This window comes from Crocodylus siamensis, chromosome 7, assembly GCF_052110815.1.
Source record: "Crocodylus siamensis isolate JL-2025a chromosome 7, ASM5211081v1, whole genome shotgun sequence".
Classification (NCBI taxonomy): Eukaryota; Metazoa; Chordata; order Crocodylia; family Crocodylidae; genus Crocodylus; species Crocodylus siamensis.
Genome location: NC_143401.1, coordinates 96,847,112 through 96,869,723, shown reverse-complemented (window position 1 = coordinate 96,869,723; position 22,612 = coordinate 96,847,112). Strand labels below are relative to the sequence as shown.

General features: G+C 64.6%; 2 protein-coding genes across 2 annotated transcripts; one reads left to right on the top strand and one right to left on the bottom strand.

Annotated features, from left to right (window-relative positions):
- Positions 1-1,022: 1,022 nt before the first annotated feature.
- On the bottom strand, positions 1,023-6,443 carry SFXN3 (sideroflexin 3). The gene is made up of 10 exons (XM_090057505.1): positions 4,963-6,443; positions 4,325-4,495; positions 4,084-4,182; positions 3,848-3,923; positions 3,398-3,483; positions 3,160-3,287; positions 3,018-3,067; positions 2,843-2,892; positions 2,470-2,517; positions 1,023-2,308 (listed from the first exon to the last, which is right to left on the bottom strand). The coding sequence occupies exons 1-10, from the start codon at positions 5,751-5,753 to the stop codon at positions 2,212-2,214; spliced, it is 1,596 nt and encodes a 531-aa protein (XP_089913631.1). The 5' UTR covers positions 5,754-6,443; the 3' UTR covers positions 1,023-2,211.
- PDZD7 (PDZ domain containing 7) lies at positions 2,249-22,591 on the top strand. Its single transcript, XM_090057492.1, has 17 exons — positions 2,249-2,388; positions 7,728-8,220; positions 11,155-11,295; positions 11,794-11,968; positions 12,071-12,247; positions 12,862-13,009; positions 13,245-13,305; positions 13,562-13,969; positions 14,371-14,547; positions 14,763-14,804; positions 15,002-15,150; positions 15,831-15,922; positions 20,566-20,657; positions 20,876-20,947; positions 21,166-21,678; positions 22,027-22,127; positions 22,221-22,591. Exons 2-17 carry the CDS (start codon positions 8,061-8,063, stop codon positions 22,368-22,370), a joined length of 2,658 nt encoding a protein of 885 aa, XP_089913618.1. The 5' UTR covers positions 2,249-2,388; positions 7,728-8,060; the 3' UTR covers positions 22,371-22,591.
- The last annotated feature ends 21 nt before the right edge of the window (positions 22,592-22,612 follow it).

Here is a 22,612-nt window from a genome sequence, read left to right as displayed (position 1 = left end):
GAGGTAAGACTAACAGGCCTGTAGTTCCCCAGGTCCTCCTTCCTCCCCTTCTTGGAGATGGGAACCACGTTGGCCTCTTCCAGTCCTCCGGCCCCACACCAGAGCCCCACGAGTGCTCGTACGGCCGTGCTGGGGGTCCTGCAATGACCTCGGCCAATTCCCTCAGCACTCGGGGGTGGAGATCGTCCGGACCAGCCGATTTGAACATGTCCAGTCCCTCCAGACGCTCCCTGACTAGATCCTCCCCGACCCTGGGTGCGCCTCCCCGGGGGCCTGAGGGGGGTCAGTGGGGGGCTGATCCGGTCCCTGCTCAGGAAAATGGAGGCAACGAAATCGTTAAATAGGTTAGTCCAACTGTAGGTCACTGAGTCTCGGACCGCTGCAGAGTCCAGTCCTTGAGGCCCGTCGGCAGAGGTTGCCAGGTCACAGACTGGGATTCCTCTAACATCCTTCCTCCGCTCGCTCCTGCTTCAAGGGTGAGACACTTTATCTCGAGACGGGCTGTCTAGGGGCACCGTGGGCATAAAGGCGGAGAACTACGGGCAGAGAGAGGCACCCCAGCCGCGCTTGATTGCATTTGGGTTTTGCTTTCTGTTGCTAGCAAGCTGGGCCATGCCAGTCTGGGGGGGACGCTGTATTGTGTTTCCCCCTGTGCCTGATTTTAAACCCCGCACCCCTAGGCTTTTATCCCCAGAGGGGAAACTGAGGCAGCTGGCAGGAGAGGTCCCTGCTCCAGGCCCCCAAGCAAAGCCTGGACTCCAAGCCCCAGAGGGTGGGGGTGTCTGCAACCACCTGCCCATGCACAGCAGCCCACCCATCCCTAGCAGTGGCTGGCGCTGGCATGAGGGTGGGAGCAGCTGCCCGGATCCCGGTGCCGTGGAGGTCCGTCTGTCTCCAAATGCCCGGCTCTGCCCTAGCAAGTGCCCATGCGACGGAGCCCCCCACGCCAGGCTGCAGCCCATTAGGGGTGGGATGGTTAGGGTTAACCCTCCCAACTCCAAGAAAGCGATGCAGCCATAGGAGATGCAAAATAGACTCTTTATTGGGTCAGGACTGCCCCGGTTAAAGCTACGTGGGAGCCCGCGTGGGCTCCCGGCGCCAGCCTCTGATGAGCCAGGGCCAGGCCCGGCAGTCACAGCGGCCCCGGGCGGGGGGCAGATGCCTTGTTGCACAAGGAGTATTAAAGCTTTGCAGACTTGGAGCGACAGGGAGCGGAGATCTGGCAGTGGAGGGGCGGGGGGGTGGGGGGAGTCGCCACGCCAGGCGCACGCGTGTGAGCAGACCGTGCCCGCCCCATTCCTGTAGGGCCTACGGTAAACAAGGCGCTGGGCTCCAGCTGGGGGCAGTAAAATCCCTGCAAACCTCTGACAAAGGGGAAATGAATGTCTCATCGCCTTGGTAGCCACCCCATAATAACCCACGGTATTTCCCCTGGTTCGGCGCGAGTTTCCGCTCCGGCTGAGCCAGGGCCTGGCCGGGAAAGAGGCTTTGGCATGTCGAGATCTCAAGCACGTGAGCAGGGCAGGGAGGGGCACCCCGTCCTTCCCGCAGAGGGAAACCGAGGCACAGCGCTGCGCTCAGCCCCCAAGCGGGGAACGCTCCCTGCAGTCAGGGGTGGGGGGTTTGAAAGGACCCGTTTCTGGCTGAAATAGTGTAACCGCCCCTGCCAGCGCACTGAGATCCAGATGCACGGGGACCCCAGCATCCGGCTTATCCGAGCACAGGCGACCTGAAAAGCCCCGAAGATCCCAGGCTGCCGTCCTGAGATTAAAGGATGCGACTTGCTCTGGGGTGGAGCCAGGGATTAGCAGCTGACCTGGAAAAACCCGCAGCAGCTGGCACTGGCTTAGTGGGCCAGGAGGGGCTCAGGGTGGCATGGGCCAGCTCCTGCAACCCCTCACCCTGCTGAGCTGAGTGGATGTTACGGCCCAGAGGGTCTGAGCCAGAAGCCCCCGGGGCTGCAGGGACAGGGCCCAGCCAGGATCCAGGTTTGGGAGGATGCCCTGACCCGAGTGGGGCAAGGGGGCACCCCCAGCCATGGTCCAGCCAGGCCAGCTACAGCCCCCTGACCCCGAGAGCCCCCAGCCCACCCACCCCTGCACACACGGGAGCAACCAGCGCAGAAGAGCCAAGGAGGATGCAGGGTGATGGCGGGAGGGGTCTGGCACACCGGGCCCCGGATGCCTGGGTCCTCTCGAGCCGGGCACAGGGTCACAGGCCCTTGTTGAAGTACACGGTCTCCGTGCAGGGGCTCTTCTCCCGCACCCGCGCCTGCACCTCAGGCTCCAAGCGGCTCACGCGCATCGAGCTGGAGGGGGCAGACAGACAGGACGGTGAGCACCAGCCCCAGGACCACCCTGGGGGGGACCCACCAGCCACCATGCCCAGGTACAGCTCCGCTCCGGCGAGCCAGCTCTGAGGAGGGCCCCAGCGGCTTGGTGCCCACGCGTGTGCACGCACGTGCCCTACCTTTTCTGCGGGAAGAGGGCGCAGCACAGCGGCGTCGCAAAGACCAGGCTGCCAAGGGAAAGACGAGGCGGGGGGACGTGAGGGCTGGTGGCCCCTGGGAGCTGCCTCAGGGAGGGGCACGAACCCCGAGATCCCCCGGTCAAAGCTCAGGCATGGCCTTGGCCTCCCTCCGCCACTGACTGCCCACGGAGCCTTGGGCAAGTCCCTTTGCTTCCAGCCACGGGAGATCCCCCGCAAGCTGGTGCCCCCTGCAGCGGGGGTCCCACCAGTCTGTTGGCACCAGGCAGGGCCCTGGCTCTGGCGTCTGGGGGCAGGAGAGTGACGGGACCTTGTCCAGGCCCCGCTTTCTGCTCCTGTGCCCAGGGTCACTCACCAGAGCCCCACCAGCCCCACTTGCAGGGGCGCGTTCATCCAGGGGTAACGCTGTGGGGAAACAGAGGCAGCGGGTCAGCACAGGCAGTTTCGGGGCCGGGGTCGGAGGCTCCTGGGAGCCCGCAGCCGTGGGGAACGCTGCTGGGGGCGTACGGCAGGCCGCGAGGGGCACACACCTTGAGGAAGGCTCTCTTCTCCAGCGCATTCATGATCACCGGGGGGATGGCTGTGGGGTTGGGGAGACAAGGGCATGAGCCAGCTGCACCCGGGGAAAGCTGAGGCTTCCAGAGAGACTAGCAGGGTACGGGGGGGACTCACCCATGGCAGGGGCAGCCATGCCGATGCGGGACACAACCACCTGGGCGATCGCCTGGCGGGCAGCCGCCCGCGACTCCCCCAGCCGGTTCCCGTCTTTGTCCAGGATGGGGATCCCCAGCTTGAGCTCCCTGCGGGGGACAGACCGGGGCCGGTCACACCGACGGCAGGGTGGGGACCACCAGGCTGCTGAGCCACCTGCATGCTCCAGGGCTGCCTCCGCGGGGCGTGGGGGGCTTACCTCTGCCTCATCAAGGGGATGTTGATGCAGTTCGCGGCAGCCACGGCTGCAAAGGGCACAAAGCGGCCTATGATGGATGGCAAGTGCTAGAGAGATGGGGGGGAGGAGGCATGTGAGGACAGCAGGGTGGTGCCCAGTGATTTAAACCAGGGCCCTGGAGACCTGACCACCCTCCCTGGTTCTGAGTGACCTCAGCACCTCCCCGGCCTCAGTTCTTTGTCTGTAAAATGGGGCTAATGATGCGTCAGAGCCCCTGCACAGAGCTGAGTGCCACAGGGCCCAGCTCGGTCCCCAGCCATCCCCAGCTAGATCTGCAGCAAGGCACCAGGGCTGCCGGGGCCATCTCTGGGGGCTGGCAGAGCGGCATCGCCGGCCAAGGCAAGCAGCTGCCTCCTCCCAACCCAGGCAGGCTCCGCAAGGGCCCTGTCTGCCCCGGGGCAGCTCCCCTACCTTGGTGAGAGACTTGAGTCCCAGCGCCGTCACCACCGCGCCCGTGGTGGCACTCACGTAGGCCGTGCCCAGCTGCCTGCAGGAGGAACAGGAGCCGGTGACGGGCAGGGGCTGGGGCTCCGTGCCCCCGCCCCAGAGCCGCGCCGGGGCTGCCTGCAGCCAAGGGCATCGGTGCTCTCATGCTGGAAGCAGCCCCGCACCCCTGCCAGCTGCCCACGGGCGCCGGGGTCCCTTACCCGGTGGTGATGGGGGCATCGCCACTGCGGTTGGTGTAGTTCACGACGGCATTGAACGACTGGTTCACCCACTGCCAGAAGAGCACCGCCGGCGTGGTCCTGCGAGTACGGAGAGTGTCAGGGCACGGGCTGGGGGGGGGGGGCCTGGCCGGGGACAGGACGCAGCGGGGATCCCACCAGGCAGGCAAGGGGGGTCCGGGGCAGGAGAAGCCGGCGGGGGCCGGGCAGGGGGCACACGTGCCTGTAGAAGGTGAGCATGCAGCCCGTGATGGTCATGTTCATGGGCACCTGCGCCGACATGCGCCCGACCAGCACCATCTTCTCGCCCGTGTCGGGGTGGAAGGCCGAGTCGTAGATGTACTTCGCCCGCCACAGCTGGTCCTCGGTCACGCCCGCGGGCACCTTCCCAGCCCTGCAGGGACCAGAGCACCGGAAAGGGGTCAGGGCACGGAGGCCCGTCTACACCAGGGCAGGGCGTGAAGGCCCGTCTACACCAGGCCAGGGGGCAAATACCTGTTTACCCCAGGGCAGAGGGCAGGGTGGGGGCCTGTCTATGCCAGGGCAGGGCACAGAGGCCTGTCTACACCAGGGCAGGGGGCAAAGACCTGTTTACCCCAGGGCAGGGGGCAGGGTGGGGGCCTGTCTATGCCAGGGCAGGGCACAGAGGCCTGTCTACACCAGGGCAGGGGGCAAAGACCTGTTTACCCCAGGGCAGGGGGCAGGGTGGGGGCCTGTCTATGCCAGGGCAGGGCACAGAGGCCTGTCTACACCAGGGCAGGGGGCAAAGACCTGTTTACCCCAGGACAGGCGGTGAGGTGGCAGGGTGGGGGCCCGTCTGCACCAGGGCAGGGCAGTTCCCCGGGCCCCGGGGGCGGGCACCTGTAATCCTGGACCAGCCGGCGGGCTTCCTCCAGCGTGGCGCCCGACAGCAGCAGGTTGCGGGGGTCGGTGACCATGAAGAAGTGGCGGGCGCGCCCGGCGAAGGTGCTCTGGTCCCATCGCGGCTCCCGGAGGTCGATGTGGGGGGGCAGCGTGCCCGCCATGCTCTGGGGGGCACGGGCACGGTCAGCAGGGAGCAGGGCTCGGGCAGCCGGGGCGGTGCCGGAGGAGGCAGGGCTTGGCCCGGGGCAGCTGCGCCGGCGCCAGCCCAGCCCCACGCCACGGGCACACGCGCTTTTTCCATCGTCACCGCGGCAACGGGGAAAATGACTCCCATCTGCCCCTCCCTGCAGTGCCCCCCCGCCCACAGCCTGGGGCTGCCTTGCCCAGCCCCAGCCCCAAATCCGCCTGGGCCAGGGGCCGCGGCGCAGCCCTTGCCCATGCCCTTGCCCAGCCCGGGCAGGCGGGGCAGGACCCCGCGCCCACCCCCGGGGCCAAGGAGCCGCAGCGGGCCAGGGGCGGGGCCGGGGGCGGGGCGAGGCCGGGGGGCGGAGCTGGAGGCTGCAGCACCTCCCCCTCCCCCGCTCCGCCTGGCACGAGTCAGCTGGTCTCAGCCCCGAGGGGGCACACACGTGCACGAGGCCTAGCACGTTTGCACAGGCACAGGAAGTGTGCACACAGGCACACAAGCAAGCACACACATGCACACACCCTAGCATGTATGCACAGCCACGTGTGCGTGCACACATGCATGGCCTAGCACATACGTGCAGGCACAAGTGCACATGCATACACACAAGGCCTACCACGTATGCACAGGCACAAGTGCATGCATGCACGCCACACACCCCCCCCCAGCCCCCGCCCACGGGCCCTCACGCAACCATAAACCTTAGCATGTGCACATGGGGAGGCGCACCCCACCCCGTAATACGCATGCGTGGGCACACAGCCTAGCATGTATGCACAGGCATGAGCGTGCACACACCTGCACGCTCTCACATGCTCTCTCGTGGACCTGCGCGCACGCACCCCCATGCTCTGTGCCCGGGTCTCTGCTCTGCCTGAGACGCCGTCACCAATCCTGTCCCCGGTGGAGCTGGGGTCTTTATCTGTGCCGCTGTCCCTGACGCCAACCTCCATGTCCCGCCAGCCTCAGTTTTCCTACCTGCACAATGGGCCCAAAACCAGCCCGCACTCAGTGAGACTCTCCAGGAGGAGCCTGGAAGGACAGAGCCTCACCCCAGGGCCAAGTGCAGGGTGGCGGGTGCCTGGTTTCAGTATCTCCCACCCCAGCAGGGCCAGGAAAAGATGAGGGAGGACTGATCTGGGGCGCAAACAGCTTCTGGGGGGGGACCCGCCATCCCATGACCCCCGGCCTGCGGGCTCAGGAGCCCCCTGCTAAGCTGCCCGGAGGCCCCGCAGCGCCGGTGTGGCAGGCGCCCGTGGATCTGGGTCACCCCCCACCCCCCAACTGCCCCGGGGGACACCGAATTAAGTTTCCAGTTGCCTGCTTCCAGGTTGGCAGGGCGCTGGGCCTGCTCCCCGGGGACCCCCGCCCAGCCGGGGGCTCTGACCACCCACCCCCACCCCGGCACGGACAAGGCCCCGCCAGCCCGGGCCCTGCCCCCAGCCCCGCTCGGATCTCGTGCCCGGCAGCTGCGTGGCACCTGAAACCAGCCCCGTATCAGGTTCTCGGCGCCCGGGACCGCACATGGCGGCCGCCCCTGGGGACGTGGCGGCGATGGGGGGGCTGTGACCTCAGGGCTTCGGCCTTCTCCGGCCCGGACCCCTGGGTTTCCTTGCTGCCTCTGGGAGTGGGGGATAGAGGGTCAAAGTTGGGGGGCAGGGGGGAGCCCCGGCTCCTGGGGTCTCTCCCAGACCCCATGGGATCTCACAGCTCGCAGCCAGCCGGCCCTTGAAGGTGGTAAGGACACGCATGACAGGGAGGGGAACCCCATGCCCCCCCAGGTCACCTGCCGGCCTGTGTCACACACCTGGGCCAGGCTGAGTGGCAGCTGCCCCGGCCTATAGGGCACCGGGGCCCGGCTGAGCCAGCCTATCCCTGCGGGGCGGTACCGGGCGCCCCTTTGCCAGGTAAGGCGGCTGCACCATGGAGGCAGGTGAGGGGTGGCAGGGCTGGGGGGGCCCTGCCCCAGGGAGGGAGGGGGGTTTGGAGCTGCCCCCCTGGGGGCAACTGCAGCCAGCTGCACCCTGAGGGCGGGGCCGGGGAGCTGTCCGCAGTGCTGCAGGGGGATGGGGGGGTCCCGTCCCTGGCAACGGGGGGATGGAGCCATGTCTCCGGTGGCAGGGCCGGCATCACTTATTCATGGAGGTCAGGGCGTGGGGCACGGCTGTAGCTGGCAGAGGGAGGCCTCTCAACCCCTCTTCCCCGCAACCCCTGTGGGGCTAATGGAGCTGCCCCGGGGGAGCTGGGGGCACGGGTGGGCACCAGCCCCCACCAGGGGTCCGATCCTGACTCAAGGCGGGTGGAAGCTTAGTCCAGGCCCCTCATCCCAACTGGACTAGTCGCCCCAGCCCCCGAAATGCCTCCATGTCCTGGCAGCCCCGGACCCCGATCCCAGATCCCCAGCCCCGTTCACTTGGGCTCCCCTCCCCGCCGGTGTCCTGTTTCCGACGCCGCATTAATTTGCACGCATCGAGCACTGCGCCGGCTACCGTTCCCCTCCCCTCTGGGCCGGGGGGAGCCGTATCTCCCAGCGTCTTTGTCTGGGGGGTGCTAATGAGGCTTGATGCTGCTTTAGGGCTTCGCAGCAGCCGGACATGAGAAGCTGGCCAGGCCCCGCACGAGCTTCGCGAACGCCACGGCTGGGACCCAACCTGGCCCGGCGGGACACGCGGCCTGGGGGTCCCTGACGCCCGCCCCGCCGGGAGAGCCATGCCCCCGGACTCCTGGGATCTCTGGCAGGAGGAGACCTGAAGGGCCAAGATGTAACCGCGCTCCCCGACGCCGCCGGGACCCCTCTCTGCCCTCCCCGACCCCATCATAGACCGCCCCGGACGCCGGGGTCCCCGGATGCCTCGGAGCCGCCCCACCAGCCGTGGCCAACGGCGTGGGGCCGGGGCTCCCGGACGGGATGATGTACCCGTCGTCGCTGCACAGCTCGGTGAGCGAAGCCAGCACCGCCACCCGCTACCTGCTCAGCAAGCACAGCCGCCTGGCCAACGGGCACGCGCGGGGCCTGCGCGCCAACTCGCCCATGGGCCGCGTCATCCTCATCAACTCGCCCATCGAAGGTGCGTCCCCCCACCCCAGGAGACCCTCGCCCCCTTCCCAGGCCGTCGCACGTGGCTGCGGGGTGGGAGGGGACCGTGGCACCTGGGCTGGGGCCGTGTGCCCGTCTGTGCCGGCAGGGGCCGGGGGTCACCTCCTGGCCAGGTTGAGGGGGAAGCTGGGACCCCGGCTCGGTGACGGAGGGTGTTCGCTGGGCAGCGAGACCCCCGAGCCGCTGCTTCTCCGTGCTGTGCGCAGGGGCTGTGTCCACACGGCTGGGTTCATTCTGGGCCTCGGTTTCCCCATCCCCAGCACGGGTGAGCAGGCCCCTGTGCCTCCTTGGGGAGCATCACCCTTTATGTGGACCGGGGTCACCTGATGCTTCCCATCAGACATCCCCGTTTCCTGACACTGAAACCTTTGCTGAACTTGACCTGTATGGACTGGCACACGGCAGCCTCCAGGTCTGCTTCGGGCTTGGCTTGGGGAATCCCAACCCCAGCACGTGGGCCAGACTGAGTCTCTTAGGGGGGAGTGGTGAAAAATAAGTTGTTCTGGGGGTTAAAACCCCCTTTGCAAAGCCATGGAGACCTCAGACTGACGTCAGGGACCCAGCCTGGGAAAACCCAGCCCATCTGCACTGGAAAACGCAGCCTTTCCACATGCTCAGTAGCCGCTATATCAGGGGTGGGCAAAATGCGGCCCGGGGCCCGGATGTGACCCACCAGGCCATTCAATCCAGCCTGCGGGGCCCCTGAAAAATGTAGAAAATTAATATTTATCTGCCCTGGGCTGCCTGTCATGTGGTCCTTGATGGTTTGCCAAAACTCAGTAAGTGGCCCTCCACCCAAAATAATTGCCAACCCCTGCGCTATACCCCTACTGACTCCATCCACGCTGAACAAGGGTCTCTCAGCCTCTGAGCCCAGAGAGCGGTGGTGGATGGGTCGTTCTCGGCCTGGAGGGAGGTGGGCAGTGGTGTCCCACAGGGGTCAGTCCTTGGACCAGTGTTATTTAATATCTTCATCAGCGATTTGGACGAGGGTGTGGGGAGCACCCGGTGCAAGTTCGCAGATGACACCAAGTTCTGGGGCAAAGTTAACACACCGGAGAGCAGGGAGCAGATACAGGCAGATCTGGACAGGTTGGAGCAATGGGCAGAATGAAATAGGATGCAACGCAGCAAAGACCAATGCAAGGTGCTCCACCTGGGGAGGAGGCATCCCCGGCACACCCGGGGGTTGGGGGACGACCTCCTCAGCAGCTCAGAGGCTGAGAGAGATCCTGGAGTCATAGTTGACTCCAAGACGAACATGAGCCGGCAGTGTAACGAGGCCATCAACAAAGCTAATCGCATCTTGTCGTGCATTAGAGGCCCACGGCCCTTTTAATTCAAAAAGGCCTATCATGCATTGGCAGATGCATGACCAACAGATCGAGGGAGGCGATGCTCCCCGTCTCTGCGGCACTGGTCAGGCTGCGGTTGAAGTTTTGGGCGCCACACATCAAGAGGGACACGGAGAACCTGGAGAGGGTTCAAAGGAGGGACACTCGCATGATTAGTGCAAGACCCTACGAGGGGAGGTTGAGGGATCTGGATCTCTTCAGCCTTCGCAAGAGATGTCTGAGGGGTGACCTAGTAGCAGCCTATAAGTTTATCAAGGGAGGACGACAGAGTTGGAGATGCTCTATTTACCAGAGCACCCCTAGGAGTAACTAGGAATAATGGGTGCAAACTAGTGGAGGGTAGATTCAGGTTAGACATTAGAAAGAAATTTTTCACAGTAAAGGTGGCCAGAGTCTGGAACGGGCTGCCAAGGGAGGTGGTGCCGTCACCTAACCTGGCGGTCTTCAAGAGGAGGCTTGACAGTCACCTGGCTGGGGTCGTCTGACCTCGGCCCTCTTTCCTGCCTGGGGCAGGGGCTCGGACACGATGATCCTTCGTGGTCCCTTCCGACTCTATAATCTATGAATAACAACCTCCCACTGCTGCCCAGAACTGCTAGCTGGTATGTGCAAATCTCCCAGCCACGGGCGGATCTAGGATCTTGAAAAAGGGGGTGCAGACGGAGCAACGCGTCGTCCCATGTCACACAACACTTATCCTCCGGTGAAAAGAAACAGGAAGTTTTACCCACGTGCCAGGGGTTTCGGCCTGTATTATTGAGTTTAAGATTGAAGCAAGAATAAATAGAGCTGCACTGGACGGTGCTCTGATTTATTATATGAAATCAGATGATATATTAGGTTGAAAAAAACCCACGACAAATCAGGTAGAAATCGTGAAAAGAGGCCTGTGGCTATCGCAGGGGGGTTTTCCCTTCCTCTGCAGCGGGGGCACAGCCTGGCCTGGGCTCTCTGCAGCATCCAGGACCCTCCTGGCAGCAGCGGGACATTGGTGGCCGCAGCCCGCCTGTTTCCCAGGGGCAGGGGCAGGGGCAGGGGCGGGGGCAATGCCTGGGGCTGTGTTGGAGTCGTGTGTCTCCAAGGTCAGACACAGGGTTTGTCCGGGCTGGTTTGGACGGGGCTGATCCTGCCTCAGGAGGGGGTTGGACTCAGGAGGTCCCTGCCAGCCCCATGGCTCTGGGACACTAGGACTCTGGTTTCTATGACCTCTGTGAAAAAGGAGAGAGGGTCATTAGCACCTACAGAGTGAAGAGGCATTAGCAGGAATCGGGCAGACTGCAGGTCAGCCATGAAGCCCCTGAATAGAAATGCTGCTGGTTTTAAATGCTGGGTGGAGCAGGGGTGAGATGGGGGCGTTTACCACCCTGCCCCAGCTCTGATCCCAGCCACAACGACAGCCCCTGATAAAATCGATACAGCCCCCAGACTTCCCCCGTGCCAGGCTGCTGAGGAAATCACCCCCAAAAAGTTAGGTGCTGTTACCTGTGCCGCCAAGCTGGGGACGTGCCAGCTTGTCGCGTGTCACGTGTGTCATTGCCGTGTCTCCGCAGCCAACAGCGACGAGAGCGACATAATTAATGCCATCACGGTGGAGAAGAGCGCGGACGGGAAGCTGGGGTTCAGCGTGCGCGGCGGCTCCGAGCACGGCCTGGGCATCTTCGTTAGCAAGGTCGAGGACAGCAGTGCAGCTGGTGAGTGCAGGCACCCGGTGCCCTCCCCGGGGAGCACCCCGCATCCCATCATGCACTGCTGTGTTGCACACAGACTGTAAGGATGGAGACCAGGAGTGTGCTACCGCTCTGGTTCATGGCCCTGGCCATGTCACTTCCCAGCCCTTTGCCTCGGTTTCCCCCCTCTGTAAAATGGGCACGGTGATGCTGACGCTTACCACAGAAGGGGCTCTGGGGCCTGTGCCTGGAGAGCTCTGGCTATGAGCACAGGGCGGGAGGTGGTGCCTGGGAAAAAGGGGGCCAAGGAGCCCAAGTGACTCCAACCAGGGCTCAGTGCATCCATGGGGGTGCAGCCAGCAAGGAGTCCCCGGTGGCTCCGGTTCCCTGGCATGGGCAGAGCTGGCTGTGATGGCCGTGGGCATGGTGCCTCCCGGCCCTGAACCCTCAAGTGCCCCCTGCTCCTTGGACCCGGGCGCACACCCCTTCCCCAGGATCTCAGCCCCTGCCCCCCACTCCCAGAGCTGGCCGGGCTGTGCGTCGGGGACAAGATCACGGAGGTGAACAGCATCAGCCTGGAGAGCATCACCATGGGCAGCGCCATCAAGGTGCTGACGGGCAACAACCGGCTGCGCATGGTGGTGCGGCGCATGGGCAAGGTGCCCGGCATCAAGTTCTCCAAGGAGAAAACGGCCTGGTGAGCGCGGGTCCCCTCGGCCCTGGGGACGCCCGCGGGGTGGGGAGCGAGGGACACTGGTGCGCCGGGGTGGGCACAGGTGCTCACAGGCACTCCCGGCAGGGTGGACGTGGTGAACCGGCGCCTGATCGTGGAGCGCAGCGGGTCGACACCATCCGACAGCAGCTCGGAGGATGGGCTGCGGCGCATCGTGCACCTGTACACCACCTCCGACGACTACTGCCTCGGCTTCAACATCCGCGGCGGCCGCGAGTTCGGCCTGGGCATCTACGTCTCCAAGTACGTCCCGCTGGCATCGCCCTGGGGCCCGCAGAGCTTCCCTGCGCTGGTCTGAGCCCCCCGGGGCTGCCCCGGCCCCATGGAAAGGATGGGGAATGCAAAGCTTGTCCCCCAGAAGTGGGGTGGGTAATGAGGGGTGGAGCCTGGCACGGGCAGCTGGCCCTTTAAGATCAGAGCATGCTGGGAGCTGTAGTTTTTCTGCTTGGAGGGGGTGGTCAGCTGTCCATGTGTCACATGACTGCCAGATGGGGACTGGATAAAAGGGGTGGGTAGACAGGTGGGGGAAGGCCATGCAGATGCATGCCTGCATGCTGTAGGGACTTGGGCGTATGGGTTGGACTTTGCAGCTGGCTCCTCCTGGCCATGTATGTGCATGGGCCATGTCCTTCGCCAGCCCTGCGCACAGCCAGGGGAAGGGGATGGAGAGAAATCACGGCCTCTGGCCTGGGGCAAGCCGGGTGCTTGGCTCCCAGGGCAGGGGAGATCCCTGGGACCCCTTGAAGCGGGTCCTGGATTCCCGGGAACAAAAGCAGCCGCTGGCCAAGGGCGTCCAGCCGCGCTCGGGGCAGGCTCCGTGGCCTCGTGGGCCAAGCCCCCCGCTCCGTGCCCGGCAGGGTGGACCCCGGCGGGCTGGCGGAGCAGAACGGCATCCGCGTGGGAGACCAAGTCCTTGCAGCCAACGGAGTCAAGTTCGAAGACATCAGCCATAGCAAGGCAGTGGAAGTGCTAAAGGGGCAGACTCACATCATGCTCACCATCAAGGTAGCCCCCGAGCCAGTGCCGCCGGCATGCAGAGAGGCCGGGACCCTGCACCTGCGGCCCCACCGGTGCCTGCCTGCAGAGCCGTGCCCCGAGCCCGGCGGGGACAGGGGGATTGGGTTTCAGCCCGGGCGGCGGGGGAGAGCATGCATTATTCAGGGCCACGCGGGGCTGGGATCGGGTTCGCCTCAAAGGTGCCATCTGGGGCCTTCACCGCCTCTCTCTCCGGCTGCCGCAGGAGACCGGGCGCTTCCCCGCCTACAAGGAGATGGTGGCCGAGTACTGCTGGCTCAACAGATGTAAGCGCCCCGTGGCCCGTGGGGTGGGGAGCCAGGACCCTGTGATGCCCCAGCCCTGAGAGCTGGTGGGGGACGCCCCAGACTGGCCACACGGGGCCCAGGACCCTGCGGGGTCCTGGCGGGAGGGTCTCCCACTGGGGCAGGGAAGGATTTCCCCCCTGCTCAGACCGGTTTGCACTGGGGGGGGGGGGCGACCGGTTTTGCTCCGAGGTCGGGCCCGGCGTCGCCCCACGGCTCCGTGCTCTCGCCCCACCAGTGGCCAACGGGCAGCTGCAGCAGCTGTCCCAGGCCTCGGAGACCAGCTCCTCCGTCTCGTCCTACTCCTCGAGCACGGCCTTTGGCGCCCTCAACGGACTGGCAGCGCCCAGCCGGGTGGACGTGGGCATCTCCACGGAGGACGGGCAGAGCCGCCGGCGTGAGCGGGAGTGGGCCGAGACGGCCATCCAGACGGACCCGCCAAGCGCCGAGACGTGGCGCACGGTGCGGCCCCCGGAGCTGCTGCGAGACACGGCCATCCGGGCAGAGGCCGCCCGCGAGCCCTTCCTGGCCCGGAGACGCCGGCCCGGCCACGGCCCGGCAGACTCGCCCAAAACGGCCCTGCTGCTGGCGCTCGGCCGGCCCCGCCAGCCCATCAAGCGCTCCCAGAGTTACCTCACCGTCTGCGGTACGTGCCCCCGCGCCCTGCCCCAGCCCCAGCCCCTGGCGCCCAATCCCACAAGATGGCTGCTGGGCAGGCGGGAGAGGGCTGTCCAACGTGGCCGCCTCAGAGAGCTGGCTGGGGTGGGGCTGGGGAATGTCCAAGATGGCTGCCAGTGAGAGGCGGGGCGGCCAAGGTGGCTGTCTGACGAGAGGTGTAGCTGGGCTGTGGCCGAGAGGGTGGTTGGGGGATGGCCAAGATGGCCGCCCATGGGAAGGGGCAGCCAAGGTGGTGGCTGGGGGGTAACCAAGATGGCTGCCTGAGGGGCGTGCGGCCCGGGGGGGGTAACCAAGATGGCGGGCGGGGTGCGCGTGGCCACACCGGGGCCCCGCGGGAGCCCAGCCCAGCCCGGGTCGCTGCCCCCGCAGAGGAGGAGAAGAAGAAGGAGAAGCCGGCGGGGCCGGGGGAGAAGCCGGGGCTGCAGCGCTCCAAGACGCTCGTCAACCTCTTCCTGCGCGGCAGCCGGGCGGGCCGGCAGAGCTGGACGCTGGGCGACGAGGAGCTGGGGGCGCGGGCCCAGTCCCCGGGGCGCGAGCCCGACAGAGGTATGGGGGGCTCGGGGGGTGAGCGTGCCCCCACGGGGGCCGATGCGTGGGCCCTGCCCTGGGCCGTGTCCAGCACACGTGGGGAAACCGAAGCCAGGAGATGAGGTGGGGTCGCCACTGCCTCCCTCTGGGCCAGCCCCCCGGGGCCATCAACCCTGGGACCCCCGGGCAGGGGGAGTCCGCAGCCTGCGCTGACGTGGGCCCTCTCCTTGCAGCCAGCCCCGTGCAGAAATTCGTGAGCCGGAGCCTGAAACGAGGTAAGATGGGGAAGGGGGCACTTGTGTGTGCACGCGTGCATCTGTGCAGGGGCGTGTGTGCATGCATGTGATCGTGGGCATGGGTCTACATGCATGCGTGTGGGTGCGTGCATGAGCTGTTCTCCCAGCTTGCAGTTCCATGGGCCGCACCCCTGAGCCCCGTGCACGTGGGGCCCTGACCGCGTGGCTGCTTGCAGGCAGAGGCCCCCGCACCAGCGTCCTGGGTGCCCCCAGCCCACGGAGCACGGGCGCCGAAGCCGAGAGCCGCCTGCTCCTCATCCGCGACATGGCCACCAAGCTGCTCGGTGAAGACGAGGTGGCCGCTGTGCTGCGCCACTGCACCCAGGTGAGTGTGTGGGCATGTGCTTGAATGTGCCCGCAGCACACATCTGCACACTTTATGCACGCAGCACCCGGGTGAGAGCATGGGCACACACACACTGCCTCAGGGAGAGCCATGGGTGCGTACCTGCCCACGGACCCCAGATGGGAGTGCAGGCATAGGTATGCACACACACGCAGCACTCAGGTGAGTGCAGGCCTGTGTGTGCACGCATGCACAGCACCCACATCACAAGCACCTAGGCATGCTCAAGCTCCTACACATGTGCGTGCTCTCATGCACATTCTGCACCCCAGTAACATGCATCTGAGGGGACAGGGGCGCTTTAACATGACCCAAATTGCCCCTTCCCAGGGCCCTTCCGAGTGCACAGACCTGACCCACTCCCAGCCCCGCTGCCCATGGCCCCAGGACCCACTCCAGCTGAGGGTGAGAGGGGCCAGCTGGGCCAGGCACACCCAGAGCGCACAGTTGTGCCTGCTCTAACCACTGGGTCCCACTGCCCTGGGCAGTAACTGGGCCCCAAATCATGCATCTGCGGGGGGAGGAGTTTCTTGCTCTCCAAAGCCCCTCTCCAAAGCCGCCACCTCTCGCTGGATGCTGCAGCACCAGCCCTACCCCCGCCCCCCAGAGGTGGCTGCAGCACAGGGTCTGACGTGGCCTGCCTCCCCCTCCTCCCACAGTACATCCACAAGGGCTGTGTGGAGGACCTGGTGCGGCCACTTCTGGCCATCCTGGACCGGCCTGAGAAGCTTCTCCTCCTGCGGGACATCAGGTGCGTGACAGGAGTGTGGCCATCAGCGGGGGGGCTGCGGGAGGGGGTCTCCCCAATTCAGGAAGCAATTCAGGATCGGGACCCTTGGGCAGAGAATCCCACCTCCAACCGCTACTTACGCAGCTGCCCTAGTGTAGACGAACCCCAGGAGCCATTTCCAACCCTCCCCCTTTTCAAAGAAGTCAGGCTGGCCAGATCCTCAGGGAGTCTCATCATGCCCAGCCCCCTGCGCCAGGCCGAATCGGCCCTGTCTGGACCATCCTAGCCAAGGGGAAGATCCCGTCCTAACCCCAAATACAGCACCAGACCAACCCCGGGTAGAGGGGCAAGACCCTCCAGCCCGGGTCCTGCAGGGTTGGTGTCAGCAGGAGCATTTGCACAGCCCAGTCTCATCCCCAGCCTGGGCTGTGGCCAGCACCCAGCGCCTCCAGTGGAGGTGAAACAAAAGCCTTGCATTAAAAGGAAGGAAAAAAACCCCTCTGTAAACTTATCCCGGCTGCTTTCATCCGCTTTCCGAGCCAAGCCGCGTGTGGAGCTCTGCTTCCCACTCCTTCCCTGGGTGTCTCTCCCACGGCCTCCCGGCTCTAGCAGTGAAGAAGTTTCCCCTGATCTCCACTTGAAACCTGCTTTGCTGCAACTTCATGTCCCCGTCCCCGTCCCCGCCAGCTTGCAGCTCGAGAGCATGGGTGCTTTCCCTCTTCTCCGTGGCAGCCCTCCAGGTACGTGCAGGCTGGTCGCACGCGAAGACTCTTGCACGTGCCCAGGTCTCCCACCCTGGCCCTGTGCAGCTGCCTCCCAAGCTCTTTCCCATTTCTGTCACCCATCTCCGGATCCTCTCTACATCCCGTCTTAGTCGCAGATTAGCGCGCACAACCCCTAAACAGTGCCGAGGAGAGAGGCCCAACCACCTCCTGTGTCTTGCATCTAGTGCTCTTATTGAGCATGTTTGCAGAGGTCTGCCCTGGGCCCGGGGGCTGCTCAGCATGTGCAGTCCTGACCTGGACGCCGGCACAGAAAGCTCCTGGAGGGAGTCTGCAGACGGTGTGAAACGGAGCAGGACGTGAACCTGCCGGAGGATGCTAGTGCCGTCCGGAAGGACCTGGGCAGAAGGGGCAGCCGGGCTAGAGCCAGCAGGACGAAGCGCACTGCTGACAGGTGCCAGGTGCTGCACCTCGAGGCGAACCCTGGAAACACAAGATATGCGAGAGGTGACGCCTGGCGGGACGGCCGCACCGCGGGCACGGAGCTGGGAGTGTGCCGGGGGATTGCAGCCCCCGCACGAGTCTGCAGCGTGATGCAGCGGGTGCAATGCGGTTTTGGTTGCATCGATGCAAGCGTCAGGTGCGCGACGCGGGAGGTGATGGCACCTTTCTGCCCAGCGCCGGTCAGGCCTCGTCTGCAGCCCGGTGCAGTTCTGGGCTCCAGAAAAAGGACGTGGAGGCGTCGGGGAGGGTCGAGAGGCAGCGCTGGGGACGACCGAGGGCTCAGAAGGCGAGAGCACAAGGAGCGGCTGGAGGAGCCGGGCACGCTCGGCTCATGGGAAAGGCGCTGAAGAGGGGACATGAGAGCAGCGTGCGCCGACCAGCCGGGCTGCCAGAGCAGAGGGAAAGCCCCGTCCTCTAGCTGCAGACAGGAAGACGCGGAGCCACGGCTTGAAGTTGCAGCAAAGTAGGTTTGGACAGAGATAAGGAAACACTTCACTGTTGGTGGGGGAGATGCCAAGGTAGGGGGGGGCCTCCAGTGCCGGAGGATTCAAGGAGAGGGGACAGGCACCAGTGGGGTATGATCTAAGCCTCCCCCAGAGGTGCCAATGCTCCTGCCGGCACCAACCCCGCAGGGGCCTGGCTGGGGGTCTTGCACCCGCGCTCAGGCTCAGACCACCGCTACACTGGGGCAGGAAGGGATTTCCCCCCTGCCCAGACTGGCTGTGCTGGGGGTTTTGCCTTGCTCTGCAGCGGGTCACGGCCTGGGCCTGGGATCTCTTTGAGCGCGCTGGTGTCTAGGCAATGGGCCTTGGAGTTGTGCAACAGGGTCGCTGTGTAGTTTCAGGAACGGGTTCAACAAGGACTTGTCTGGAGGGGTTCAGACAGGCCTCAAGCAGGGGTTGGACCAGATCCGACCCCCCACAGCCCGCTGCCGGCCACGTGGCGCTGGGATTCAAGGAAAACCACATGCACCTCCTGCACGGTTGCATCACACTGCAGACTTGTGCTGACTTGGTGACCCACTGGGCCCCCAGACCCTTCTCTGGGGTGCTGTTCTCCAAACAAAGCTCACCCATTTGAAGACGTATTGTTGATTTATTCTTTCCAACATGCAGCCCCCTGCATTCGTCAGCAGCAAACTCCATCCTGTTTTGCTCCAGCTCGGCTTTCCCATCTATCGAGACCTTTCTGTAGCACGCCTCCATCCTCCAGCGTGTCCACCGTCCTTCCCAGCATCATGCCCTCTGCAAACTCACTCCAGAAGCTTTGCATGCCAGCATCCAAATCATTAATACTTGCATTGGGCAGACCTCAGGGGATCCCACTCCTAATCTCTTGGCATTCAGATGTCTCTTGGCATTCAGATGTAGATCCGCTTATAATCGCCCTCTGCTTGTGACCATCGAGCCAGTTGCCTGTCCACCTTATAGCAATTCTCTCCGGTCCATCTGCCTCCAGCCTGCTTACGAGAAGGGTGTGCGGGACCTCATCAAAAGCCTTGCAAGAGTCCAGATCCACTCTCCCACTGCATCCCCTCCATGCACCAGCGTAGTCCTGTGTCCAAGAATCAGATCAAGTTTGTCTGCCACAATTTGTTCTTAGCACATCCACGCTGTCTGCTCACGATCAGGTGCTTGCAGTTGGGCTTCGCTATTGAGGTGAAGCAACCGGCTTAATTCCTGGATCCTCCAGGTTGCCTGCCGTTGAGAAGTGCTATGGTGGCCCCTGGCTAGTCTAGGGTTGGGTATCTGACCGCTCAAAGTTTGCTCCGTTGAGCGGTCATATGTCAGTCAAAAAATGTGCAAAAAAAATTGCCAATAGATCCAAGTAATATGCAGAAAAAGCAGAAATTTTCCATTAAGAAATCATAGAAAATTTGGGTTGGAAGGGACCTCAGGAGGTCACATCTAGTCCAAACCCCTGCTCCAAACAGGACCGGCCGTGACTACGTCATCCCACACAAGGCTTTGTCTACCCGGGTCTTAGACTTTCAGGGTTGGAGATCCCCCACCTCTCTGGGTAGCCTGTTCCAGGGCTTCACCACCCTCTTAGTGAGAGAGTTTCTCCTAATATCCAGCCTCAACCTCCCTTGCTGCAGCCTGAGCCCATTGCTCCTTGTCCTGTTGTCTGTCCCACAGAGACCAGCCCAGCTCCGTCCTCTTTGCAGCCCCCGGCAGGGAGCTGGAGGCTGCTATCACATCCCCCTCGGTCTTCTCTTCTCCAGACTAAATCAGCCCAGGTCCCCCAGCCCCTGAACCATTTTCGTTGCCCTCCACTGGACTCTCTCCAATGTGTCCACATCCTTTCTGTAGTGGGGGCCCACAGCGGGACACAGGACTCCAGATGTGGCCTCCCCAGTGCTGAATAGAGGGGAAGGATCACTGCCCTCCGTCTGCTAGCAACCCTTCTCCTAATGCATGTAGTTCAGTAGCCACCAGAAAGGAGTTGGACTGAGGTGAATAATATGTTAAAACACAATAAAAAAATCATATTTCAAGCAAGAAAACTACGAAAAAAATGTAGGGCTTGTTTGTAAAACTTATAACCTTTGACCAGTGAAAAACAATATGCAGTCAGTTGCCCGACTTGCCCCACCCTGTGCCAGTTTTCTGGGACCTCACCCCTCTCCCACGACTTGGCCTATCTTATCACCAAAGGCTCAGCGACCCTGTCCGCTGGTTCCTCCGCCCTGGGGTGATGCCTATGCGGCCCTGATGCCTTGCACTCATTTGCACGGCTCAAAAGGTCTCTGACGGCATCTTCCCTGTCTCAGCCCCCGGCCTGTCCCCTTCCCTGCCTCTATAACTCTCATTAGCCACCTGGTTGGTGAAAATTGAGGAAAGTAGCTGCTTTCCCCACTCTTGCTCAGAGCTTGCCCTGCCTGGTGCCCCGGGGCTCTCTCTTCTGAGCTGCTATTTACAACCCCGCCCCCCTTGCGGTGTCATCGCCTTTGCCCCCCTGATTTAGCCCATGCCAGCTCTGCCCTGCATCCCTTTGCTGTAGTCAAGAAACACGAGAAAGTCACAAGCTGGGATTTTTCCAACCTTAAGTCTCAAATGGGACCCGTGACGCAGAGGATCGCGGCTGGAGGGTCTCGCCGCTTCGCTCAGTCAGCCCCGATAGCTGCATCGGGGGGTCCCCCCCAGCTCAGATCGGCACCAACTTCGGGGGTTTTGCCTTCCTCTGCAGTGAGGCGCGGGCACGGCGGCTGTCCAGGCTCTCTCGGGGTGCGCACCAGGGCTGATTGGGGCAGGGGGCTGGACTGGATGTGACCACCCAAGGGCCCTGCCTACTCCACTTGTTCCCAAGACACCTCAGGGAAACGCTCCTGCCGGTGCAGCGCGCTCTGGGATACCTGCATCGTTAAGCAGCCGCTTTCCACCCCAGAGGCAGCCGCATTTCCTGCGACCGTGCTGACCACCTCTCTCCCCCTGACAGGAGCGTGGTTGCCCCCACCGACCTGGGCCGTTTCGACAGCATGGTGATGCCGCTGGAGCTGGAGGCTTACGATGCCCTGAAGAGCAGAACAGGTATGGGGAGACACCCCCCAAGGTGCCTGCTGGGCCGCCAGCTTCCTCTCAGCTTGGAAACACGGGGTGGGGGGGTCAGGGTCCTGATCCAGCTAGCAGCCCCATGCCCGCCAGGTGTTGGGCACAGAGGCGAGCTGGGGGTGTCTGTCTGCATGGGAGCATCATCGGGACCCCTCCAACCCCGGAGCCCACCCTAACCCTACTCTTGCTGCCCGCAGTGAGGTCACCTGCGCTCCGCCCGGCGCAGCACGACGTGCCCCCGCGCCGACATCTCATCACGCCCGTGCCTGGTCAGTGCCCGATGCCCCCCCTGTCCCAACCCTAGGGGCTTCCAGATTGGGGTGGGCGGAGGCTGGGGCAGGGCCAGTTTGGGGTCCGAGGTCCCCCCAAGTGATCCTGGAAGCTGGAAAGTGATAAGGCTCCAGGGGAAGGGCAGTGTTGGGGTCCTAGGGAGGGGACAGGGGGGTCTGGGGCTGCCTCCCTTCATGGCACACCCCCCCACCCGTAGACTCCCGGGGTGGCTTCCTGCTGCGGCCGCTGGACCCACTGGAGGCGGAGGCGGCGATGCTGCCAGCGGGGCTGGAGCAGCTGCGGCTGGCCCCCGAGCGGCGTCGGCCCCACGGCCGCATCTACACACCGCTGCCCGACGTGCCCGTGGACGCCTACGCCGCCCCCAGCGCCCCAGCCGAGCCCCTCGGTGCCCCGCACGCCCGCCCCAACTGGCTGCTCACCGAGGCCCCCCCCACCCCAGCACCAGGCGGGGGCCCAGAGCAAGGCGACGGGCGCCCGGGCAAGGGCCGGCCACGGACAGCCCGCTCCAGCCGTGGTCGGGCCACGGGGCCGCCCGCCGGTGCGCAGTGCTTGGTGGTGAGCAAGGCTCGCTGCACCCGGCCCCCGCTAGCCCGGCTGTTCACCGACGGCACAGGGGGCCCGGAGCCAGCCCAGAACGGGCCCAGCGAGGCGCCGGAGCCCCAGTACGAGCTGCACACCATCCACGTCTCCAAGCGCAAGCAGTCGCTGGGTGAGTGTTGCTTAAGGTGCTGGGTGCTGGCCGCAGCCCTGGGGATGGGGCTGGGCTGTGCCAATGCTCCTGGTGGCACCAGCCCCAGCCCGCCCGGGTGCATGGGATTGCTCCCTCCTCAGCGCAGGACTTCGCACTTGTCCAGGGGGTTGCCTGAGCTGGTTTGCACAGGGCTGCTGCATTACATGCCAGGCCGGGGCACAGAGCAAGGCTGAAGCTGTGGCAGCTCAGCCGGGTGGTACAGGAGGAGCCCAGTGGGCGCCTAGGTGGACCCTGGCAGGATGCGTTTGCCCCATCTCCAGCAAGGGGCTCTCCCCAGTTAACACCCCTCCCCCCCACCCCCCACAGGGATCAGCATCTCAGGCGGGATCGAGTCCAAGCTGCAGCCGATGGTGAAGATCGAGAAGATCTTCCCGGGGGGAGCAGCCTTCCTGAGCGGAGGCCTGCAGGTACCAGGGTGGGCACCAGGCTGGGCAGGGGTGGCGGGGCAAGTCAGAGCATCCCTCCCACCTGCCCCCCGCCCCACTTTCTGCCCCTGCCAGGCCGGCTACGAGGTGGTGTCGGTGGACGGCGAGAGCCTGCAGAACGTGACACATGGGCGCGCCGTGGACATCATCCGCCAGGCCTACCGCAACAAGGCCCGCGACCCCATGCAGCTCGTGGTGAAGGTGCCCAAGGAGCCCGGGGACTGAAGGGCCGGGGGGGCCCCATCTCCCCCCAGCCCCGAACCACGAGGCAGCGGCCCAGAGCCGGCTCGACCGGAACGTGGCCCAGACAACGAGGGGTTGAAGGCCAGGACCGTGGGTCCACCGTGCCGAAGGACCGAGCGTGTTCTCAGCTCATCGCTGCAGCGAGTTGTGCCTGTTCTCAGACGCAGCAGGGGCCCATGACAGCAGGCAGAGGCACCGCACCCCCCACGTACTACTGATGGGAC

Bases quoted from the DNA above. Each gene is read 5' to 3' on its own strand.
- SFXN3 (XM_090057505.1), bottom strand. From the start codon at position 5,753: ATGCATGTGCACTTGTGCCTGCACGTATGTGCTAGGCCATGCATGTGT. The intron at 2,518-2,842 runs GTGAGTGACCCT...TTCCCTTGGCAG, and splicing joins GTGGGGCTGGTGGGGCTCTG to CCTGGTCTTTGCGACGCCGC. The intron at 2,309-2,469 runs GTAGGGCACGTG...TGCCCCCTCCAG, and splicing joins GCCCTCTTCCCGCAGAAAAG to CTCGATGCGCGTGAGCCGCT.
- PDZD7 (XM_090057492.1), top strand. From the start codon at position 8,061: ATGATGTACCCGTCGTCGCTGCACAGCTCGGTGAGCGAAGCCAGCACC. The intron at 11,969-12,070 runs GTGAGCGCGGGT...CACTCCCGGCAG, and splicing joins TCCAAGGAGAAAACGGCCTG to GGTGGACGTGGTGAACCGGC. The intron at 20,948-21,165 runs GTCAGTGCCCGA...CCCCACCCGTAG, and splicing joins TCTCATCACGCCCGTGCCTG to ACTCCCGGGGTGGCTTCCTG.